Raw genomic sequence first — 9,441 nt, 5'->3', positions numbered from 1 at the left:
GAATGAAAGGAAGGCCAATAGTGGTGAACTCACTTGCACTGGTGAGTAGTGCAACAGGAACTTCTGTCGCTATCCCTGGTCCCCTACCAATGCACCACACAGCCTGGCACAATATCTGGAACATGGACTCCATCCAGATGATTATCACTGTCATATCTCCCTACTTGGCCTCTGCATGGCTTTGTAAGAATGGTATAACAGCGACGAACCTCTGCCTGATTCTCCCCACCCCCAGACAGCTGGCACAGCCAGGGGCCACATACCTCCCACACACATACTCTCTGAGCCAGCTCCAGTGACCACAGGTGATGGTTTTGCTGCTGTACAACCTATGGCAACCTCCCTCCAACCCCGCCTTGTGCTCAGGCCACCAGGGCTGCTGGCCCAACAGGGACTGCTCACACCCTAGGAGTCAGGCCCACTGGTACTCACACCTGGCACCTGCCCCCAAACCCTGTCAATTCTTCTCAGAAGATCTGGGCCACAGGCCTGGGTCTCCCATTTGCTCAAAAGAGCAGGTCAGTCTGTCCAGAGGGAACTAAGCAAACCAGAAAAGCAGTGCCCTTAAGCAGCCTCTCAACTGTCCAGTGGAGCCAGGGCACTGGCTGTGTGTGCACGTGCTGGGGTTTGGGTGTGCAAGTGTGTGCAGGAGTGTGTGGGAGCGCTGGTAGCGGATTAACTGTGCGATTGCTCGTGTGTTCGTTCATGGCTGGGAGTATGTGCCGCTGGATGAGGTTTGGGGTGGGCGGGCTAAGATGGTCTCCTCCCCCCACCGTGTTAAGAAATCTCAGTGAGTCACCGAATGGTTCTGCATATTAATGAGCTCACTCTCCGCAAGGGCAAGAGCGGATTTAAAAGAGGCCTGGGCGGGAGGAGGGAGGCTGTGGAAGGAACGCTGAGCCCAGAGCGGAGCTCAGTGAAGGAGGCACCCACCGACGGACGGGCGGGCGCAGCGGGGCCGCAGCGGAGCTAGAGGAGCCGAGAGGAGCCGGAGTCGCTCTCCGGGCACAGAGAAGAGCGCAGCCGGCAGTGTCTCCGGGCCACTGTACGGAAGGGCGGGCGCCCTCCCCTTGTCCCTGCTCCCGCACCGCGAGCGCCGTGCCCCTCTGGCCAGCATGAGGCTCCTGACCGCCGCTCTGCTCCTGCTGCTTCTAGCTCTGTGCGCCGCGGGAGTGGACGGTGAGTGCCCAGAAGGTCCTTTGTCGCCCTTCTGTCCCATTCTGGGGAACCCAAGCGCCAAATGCTACGTTTGGTGAGATCCAGGGTTCTGAGTTGGGCACCGAGTGCGCGGAAGGGTAAGAGACCCTGCCCTCAACTGAGCGGCCTCTGGGCACTCTTTCACAGGGTCCAAATGCAAGTGCTCCCGGAAGGGGCCCAAAATCCGCTACAGCGACGTGAAGAAGCTGGAGATGAAGCCAAAGTACCCGCACTGCGAGGAGAAGATGGTTATGTGAGTTCCCACTCCAAGCTTGTGTGTGCTGCTCTTAACCTGGTGCAGGGGCATAGCGTGGGGCTGGGTCAGGCTAACAAACATCTCTCCACCTTTGGCAGGGCCTTGGCAGAGCCTTTGTAATTGCCCAGTGAGTCAGTCCTTAGGGCGCTGGTGCAACAGTCTGGAAGAGAGTTTCCAAAGAGGGTCACTGTCCTGTACTCGGGGAACAGCCTCTCCCAGTTCACCCTTGCTAGGATTCAAATGGGTAGCCCTGTGTTTGCACTGCCCAACTTTCTAGGGTGATGAAGGGTTAAATGGCTCCCGCGTGCCAACTTAGAACAACACCCAGCTTGAAAGCACTCAAAGTACACCCAGAACTATTGAATTTGCACCCAGACTATGAGGTGTGCTGCCTTCCTATTACTGGAGAGGATTAAAGTAAACATTGTCCTAAGACCTCAGAACCTCCTTTCAGAGCCTTTTTCCAATCAGGGGACCATCCATGGCCAGTTTTCAGCTTCTAGCAATTTCATTTTGAGGATGATCCCTCACTCTTCCTTCTCCAGCTGGACTCCTGTAGGTCCCTGAGCCTGTGCGGAGGGCTCTGCTGGGGTTAATGTGCCACGTGGTTGGAGCTCTGCTTGGTGGGGATGTGGGAAATATCTTTGAAACTGGGGCAGAGAGAACACTGAGTCTCCTTGCTCCTCTGCCTTCAGTTAACCACTTGAGACCAGCACCACTGTTTCCCCATCAATATGCTTTTGGCCAGGAAGGGAGCCCTTGGCAAAGCAGCTAGCAAACAAATATCTGCCATGGACCACTGGCCCCACTTCCCCGCCCCAGAAACAGGACACACACTATTCTCAGTCTGGGCAAGTACCTTCCACCACTGGCCCCACTGGCCCAAAGGCCACAGTCTGCAAAGGCAGCCCCCAATCCCCACTGCTACCTGGAGGCTGCGGAGTGGGGCTGAAGGTAGGGGAATTCTGAGAACCAATGGCCTGGGCTGAGCCCCACTGCCTTCTTCCTGGACACTTAAATTAACCTCTTGCCCCTGCCCCTTTGCCTTGCCCCTTCCTCTATGGAGCCAGGTACAGAAAAACAGCCAGAAAATTCTTTTTGTGGGGGCCAGAGATCACAGGAGCTGAGGCCATTCAGCTCACAGCTTGAGGACTGAAAAATGATAGGGACATTGCAAATTAAGTTTGCAGTCCTCAAAGTGCTGAAAAATGCTCCAAGTCCAGTTGCTGAGACCTTTAAGGGGAGGAGAAGCAGGGTGTGAGGAACAAGGACATCGTGAAAGGACAGAACACTAGTCATTAGGCCTGTTCTTTTTCCTGGCTAAACTTTTGAGAATAGAGAGGAAACTGACAGGCAAGTGCATGAGATGGCTGTATGCAGCCTTGTGAAAACTTGTAGGAGCCTCAGGAGATCCACATGCAGTCGCCCTCTCCTAAGCCTCTGTTCCACACCCAGAACAACCCCTATCCCTGAAGGGCTGGAGGTCCACTTCCCTCAAGCTTCTAAGATTCTCTAGATCAGACGAAGGGCCAGTACTTTTTGCCAAACCAGATTTTCAGCCACACAGGCTGAACAAAAGCAAGTTTTCCAGCTCACCCTGAGTCACCCAGAAATCTCTGATGGCAGCGACGGGATGCTGCCTGCTTTATAAGTGGGAGTCCTTGCACTGAGAAGGGTCCAGGAAAGTCCAGATTCTAGAAAGACCAATCTATGTCATATGTCCATTGACCTCTTGCCAAAACCTTCGGCACCCTAGAACCACTGAGGAGAGGGACGCAGGACCCAGAATTTCTGAGTAATTGCTGGGGGCAGAAATCCTCGTCTTCACCCCACAACCAATTTTCACAGTCCCAGTATTGTGACAGAGCATTTGAACCTGTGGTTGAGGGCTGAGCATACTCTCCTGCTCCCCAACCTTCAGGTCTCCAGACTTGGAATTCTGAGCCTGCACACTGACCTGAAAGGGGATTTTTCTCAGGCTTTGCCATGTCCTTTTATTGCAAGTGAAAGAGCAACATTTCAGGCAATGCATGGGCTAAATTCCTGCAGAGTGATAGAGTACCACAGGGGAGGAGAATGACCAGACTCCACTCTGAAGCCTGGCCCCATGCTCCAGACATTAAAGGAGGCACAAGACCTGGGGAGCGACAGGCCCCTCATAAAGAGGGCCAGCGAAGTCAGGGCCCAGTCATCCAGCATCAGTACAAGGTGCATCTCTGTCCCCAGGATTCTTAGGCAGTGGGGAAGGGGGGGGGGGGGGCGGTATGGAAACTCAGAGCACAGGAGCTGGGAGAGAACAGCTGGCCCACAAATACTGTGCCCTCATTCAACTTCCTCTCCCATCAATTAGAGACTCAGTTTATAGAGACTCTGATCCCTTCTAGAACTTAACATATAACCCTTTATCTTTGGGGATCTGCAGGAATTAGCTGACCTCTCTCCCTCCCTTCCTGCTCTTCCCACTTGGACCCCCAACCACCTCTCCTTCCCTTACCACCCCCCATTCCCCAGCACCTGAGTCCTCCCCATACCTTGTTCTTGCTGTGATCTCTCAGGGAGTGACATCCTCACTTCTCACCTTCCACTTTTCCATATCCCATAGGTGGTCCCTAATTCTTGAACAGCATTCTTCCTCCCCCACCCAGAAGCTTCCTCCTAACTCCTGCCACCATGGCCCAGCCCTGGCTGAGAGGAGCATAGCAGTTCTGGGCAGCAGTCTTGCCTCCCTCTCCAGGCTGGAGCTCCTGTACTAAGGCTTCTTCCTGTGGCTACCTCATCTTGCATGACAATTACTAATAACAATAACTATTCATTGTGCATCTATACCAGGTGCTAGACACTTTGCATAGATTATGTCCTTTAGTCATCCCAATAATCCTAAGAGGTAGGTCCTATTATTACACCCATTTTACAGATGAGCAAACTGGAATCAGAAACGTTACCCAGGATCCCACAGACAGACCTGGGATTCAGACCCAAGCCCTACAGTCAATACCACCTGCTTCTCTACTGGCTAACAGAGGTCTGAAGAGAGGTCTTATTTTTCTGCCCAAGGGTGAGGCAGCTGGGACTTCAAGCTCAGGAACAACAATGGGCTTCAAGGCCAACAAGACTTAGCTTCAGGATCAACAGTCCTGAGACAATCTGCAGAGGGTTGGGGAGAACTGGGGTTTGAAGGATCAGACGGAGACCACAGTGTGTGCAGAGCATGTCCAAGCCCTGCTGTGGAGTAACTCAAACCCAAGGAAAGAGGCCTTGTCATGCATACCTTGCTGGCATTAGCACTCTCCACCTCTAAACCTCGGGTTCTTAGGAGCTAGTCTCCAAGGAAGGTTTGAGCCCTGTAGACAACACCCTGCATGCAGGTGGGGGTGGATGGAGTTGGAGGATGAGGAGACACTATCCCAGACTCTGAGAACTCCAGGGGGAAAAGTGAAAGCCAATCACTCAGTAGATGTGGAGTCAGAGATTAAGGGGACAACCCGAATCTTCCAGAGAGCCAGCCAAGGAGTGAACACATAGGTAGGTTCCCTTGAAATGAGGGAGGAGGCCACAGTCTCTCAGTGCCCTGATTGGGAAGGCCAGGACAACCCACAGGCCACACTAAGGGGCTATCATTCAGGTTCCTCAATCCTCTACCCTATCCTACTCCATTTCAGCATCACCACCAAAAGCGTGTCCAGATACCGGGGTCAGGAGCACTGCCTGCACCCCAAGCTGCAGAGCACCAAGAGATTCATCAAGTGGTACAATGCCTGGAATGAGAAGCGCAGGTATGCCTCACCTTCCTCCCCCTCATCCCCAGACCCAGATCCTGGACACCTTGTAGGTCCTCTAGCCATGTTTAATGGGTGAACACCCATCACAATAACCACAGCATGCAGATACCCAGACACCGCTTACATACCCCCAAGAATGAGGAACTTACCACTTAAAGCAGGCTATTGCTGTCTTAGACAGTTATAAACATCAAAAATGTATCCTTTTATGAACTAACATTTGTTTCATTTTAAATTTTATGTTACAGTCTTAATTCCTCTCCTTATTTAAATAAGTTATATGACTCTGGGTTTCCCTCTGTCCAAGGCTGAGTGAGCACCTGGCACAGTTCTCTCTGTGATTCTTATGGGGTGAAACATGACCACTTAAGTGACTGGGTTTATTCATTGTAAAACTGTAGGTACAACCACAAGGTGATAAGAATGACTCCCTGCCAACAACAGATTCTCCCATGATGCCCAGAAAACTGATAAACTCCTTCCCATGCAGGTGCAGGGAGACCCTGGGTTTGACCCTTTAAAATCAGATCTATTCTTAACCTCAGGGGCAGCAGTGGCCAGACCACCTAAGCCCTGAACCAGACCCCTACCCCTCCGGGTTCTGTTTCCCTATAAACAGAAGATAGGGTTTCACAGCTCTGATCTCCTGGGGTCCTATGTCTGGCCTCAGAGGGGAGGCAAGTTCCTGGTTTCTACTATACCATATAAAGGTGAACCTGCCCTGGAGCACACCTGTCCTTGCACACTCAGAGACTGTTTACACCTGTATCTGCGCAGCCATGGAGACACACACACACACACACACACACACACACACACACACACACACGTGCATGATCACGTGCACAGCTGAGTTTCCCAGGAGCTGGTGCCAGCACCTCATTCAGCAGAGGAGGAAACCAAGGCTAAGTGTGGATGGGGAGTGACTTCTCAGGAGCACAAGGAAGAAAGCCAGGCTTCCCAGTGTCACCTTCTCCCTCCCTACCTCTGGTCCCTGTGCTGCCCCTTCTACAATAAGCTCAGCCTACGAACAGCTCCCCTATAGTTAACACTTGGGTATAATCCCAGTACCTGAATCTTTTGAGCTGTCTCCAAAACTGCCTCATCTGCAGTTGCTTGAAATAGAAAATGATGAGAGTGAGATAAAATTTTCTACAAGTCTGATGGGAATGAAGCCCTCTTCCTGATCAGGGCAACTCACGTGGCAAAAGCAGCATCGTCTCATCCACTGTAATGCTCCAGGCCCTGTGTCATCAAAAGTGTAAAGAGGCTAACCTCAGGGCCAGTTCATGGAAGGGTTGCGAACATCTTCGCTGGACTGCTGGGAGATAGATACTCAGGCCTTTTTGTAGGAGTACTTACCCCTCACCCCTCCACCTAGGCCACAGCTTTGATGAAGAGGAGGCAGGCATGGATCCATGCAGCCCTGACCTTCTTATTTCTGCAAATACCAATGATGAGAGCAGTGAGGGCACTTCTATTCCCGGAACTCCGTCACTTCATTACAAAATAAGTTCATCCCTTTCTTGGAATACTGAAGTATCTTGGAAGAGGAAGGGGGCATTACCTTGTCCTCCCCACCTCCCCTCCCCCTGTAAAAGGTTGAAAATGTCTACATAAATGTAGAATGGAGATAAGGGAACTATCTTGAAGCCCTCTTTGGAGAGAGAGAAAGAGGGAGAGGGGAGGGGGAAGGGGAGGGGAGGAAGAGAGCGGAGAGAGAGAGAATATGCAAAACCTAGGATAGAAGGAGGAGAGGACAGTGGGCCAGCCCAGCACCTGGGGTCCAGACTAGAGAGTGCCAAGCACCTCAGGGCCCAGAGCTCTTCCAGCTGCCACTGGCAGCAACAGCAACAGCAGGCATTTGATTTCATGCACAATTAGGTGGTCTTACTTAGAAATCAGGAAATAGGCAGAGGGAGCAATGGGTTGTCTGAGTGTGAAGTGCAACTCCACAGCAGCCAAGGAGCAGAAGAGAAGGGATTAAAATACTCGAGATGACTTGGGAGGTGAGGGGAAAAGTCAGCTTGTGAATGCACATAGGCCTGTTAACTACCAGAGGATGTGACCTTGAGCCACAGGCCTGCATGACAGCCCCAGCCCCACTATACCCTCTTCAGTCTTAAGGCAGCTGTCTCTACAACTGGTGTTTTTCCAGAGGATAGACATTCTTTGGGCAAAATACAAAGAAAATCACAAGCCTAAATTGAGGGAGATGCCTCTCCCCGCCACCACCACCTCCCTACCTCTGCCCATGCTGGAGACAGAACTCCTTCCCACCACTGACATTCAATATCAATGAGATTCTTGTGCCTCAGGTTCCTCATATACAGAGGGGTTTGCTTCATAGAGTTTTGAGGATATAATGACTACAGAGGTGGAGGCTGTTTAGAAAGTCAAAGCCAGATTCAGGTGAGCTTTTGTGGTCCTTGTGATGCTTTGAGATGTTCCCCACTTCTCCCAGGCTCCTGCAGTCCTGGGAGGGGCAATGCCAAAGACAAGAATGAAGGAGAGAAACCATCAGCCTGTGCACTGCCCAAATCATGTCCTGAGCCACTTACATGGGTGTGTTTTTTCCCCCAGGGTCTACGAAGAATAGGGTGAAAAACCCCAGATGGGAAAGCATCATACCCGATGGGAGACAGCAAAGGACTTTGCAGATTAAACACACAAAAAACCTTTCTTTCTCACAGGCATAATACACAAATTATATATTGTTATAAAGCACTTTTTACCAAGGGTCACTTTTTACATTTTATAGTTGTGTGCAAAAGGCTTCCAGATGTGAGACCCATCTTTCTTGCGCTCCAGATTTCATCAAAGGCTGCTTTTTACTGAAAAGCTGGGAACGCATGCCTTTCCTTTGTACAAAATGCTTTTTTGTATTTGTCCAGACATTACTATACATCTGAGCTTTATAAGCACCTAGGAGGAACAGGGAGCTTGGTTGAGACATTTCATAGTAGCGTTGATCCATTCCTAGAGCAGAAAGCTTCCGCTCAGAGATCCTAGCACCTCAGCACAGCTGCCACGGGCTCTTCTGGGTCCGTCACAGCCTCAGGGGGGCTCCACAGTGGCCTCAGTCACTGGGCAAATAAGAGCAGATCTCTTTGCGTCTGTTATTTTACGAACTCGAGTTTGACTGCTTCCTCCCCCTGGCTAATTTTTACACACTCTAGGAAACATTTCCAAGATCCTGGGATGGCAAAGCAAACAGTACTTAACGGATGGTTTGGATCTTCTCTTCACCCCAAGGTGAAGCAGTGAAAGTTCACTGCTTCAATAGTTAATGCTTCAGAAGCACATGAAGTTCCTAACATTGTTAGCAAAACCCTTAGGAGCAAACTTAAAAAATATACAAATACACACAGAGTATAGAGTTACGGATACATTCTATTGATGAGGGAGAACTTTCAAAGCATCTTTCTTTCCCTCACCACAATAGAACATGCGGTACTGAAGCAATTCCTGCGTAATTCTTCAGTGTTCAACAGTGCAGCCCTCTTTTGAAAGCTAAGATAACCATGGGCCCTTTCCTTGTAAATATCTCTTAAGAATGCCCCTGCACACACTGCCCCTTCAGTGTATGCCACATTGTACTGCTGTTGTATGCTATGTAAATGTCAGAAACCATTAGCATTGCATGCAGGGTTCATATTCTTTCTAAGACAAAAAGAAACTGAATAAAATATATTTGAAATGTACCAAAATTCTAGACTACTGACATTTTTTTCTGTTTAAATAAGCCAGGATGACAATCAAATATTTACCACTTTTTGAATAAGCAGGGACAAATATATTGGAAGGAAAACTGGTATTCCCCAAATACCTGTCAACACTGTCACCTCTATGGAATGTCAGCACAGTTCTGAGACAGAAAGCCAGGTCACCAGGCTAAGGCTTCCTCCCTGCCTGAATCCCACACCTGGGCAGGTTCATCAGTGCAGCCAGGTCAGTGTGTATGGGACTGGAGGGTCCCCACTATGGTCCCCATTTAGAGAAGAGACTAGATTAGGGACTAGTCAAGATCCCTGAGATACAGGGCCCCAGGATCCAGTGGTGCCCAGGGAGGGGCAGGCAGTGCCCACCAGAAGACTGTGGGCTGTCTGGAAGCCACAGCTGGGAAGATATTGAGGCTCCGCTTCTGCTTCTGCAAGGTAAAGGTGACGAGTGCACACCTCATGGGGCTCCTGAGGCTAAAGGCGGCAC

At 50.6% G+C, this 9,441-nt stretch overlaps 1 protein-coding gene across 1 annotated transcript; it reads left to right on the top strand.

The window, feature by feature from the left end:
• The first annotated feature begins 853 nt into the window (after positions 1–853).
• On the top strand, positions 854–8,932 carry CXCL14 (C-X-C motif chemokine ligand 14). Its single transcript, XM_079772680.1, has 4 exons — positions 854–1,179; positions 1,345–1,450; positions 5,113–5,226; positions 7,816–8,932. Exons 1-4 carry the CDS (start codon positions 1,116–1,118, stop codon positions 7,829–7,831), a joined length of 300 nt encoding a protein of 99 aa, XP_079628806.1. The 5' UTR covers positions 854–1,115; the 3' UTR covers positions 7,832–8,932.
• The last annotated feature ends 509 nt before the right edge of the window (positions 8,933–9,441 follow it).

The sequence above is a fragment of the Cnephaeus nilssonii genome (genome assembly GCF_951640355.1).
Source record: "Cnephaeus nilssonii genome assembly, chromosome: 5".
NCBI classification, from domain to species: Eukaryota; Metazoa; Chordata; class Mammalia; order Chiroptera; family Vespertilionidae; genus Cnephaeus; species Cnephaeus nilssonii.
Note: the sequence above shows the minus strand (reverse complement) of the source record. Positions and strands in the feature narration are given on the sequence as shown.

Bases quoted from the DNA above. Each gene is read 5' to 3' on its own strand.
- CXCL14 (XM_079772680.1), top strand. From the start codon at position 1,116: ATGAGGCTCCTGACCGCCGCTCTGCTCCTGCTGCTTCTAGCTCTGTGC. The intron at 1,180-1,344 runs GTGAGTGCCCAG...ACTCTTTCACAG, and splicing joins GTGCGCCGCGGGAGTGGACG to GGTCCAAATGCAAGTGCTCC. The intron at 1,451-5,112 runs GTGAGTTCCCAC...ACTCCATTTCAG, and splicing joins TGCGAGGAGAAGATGGTTAT to CATCACCACCAAAAGCGTGT.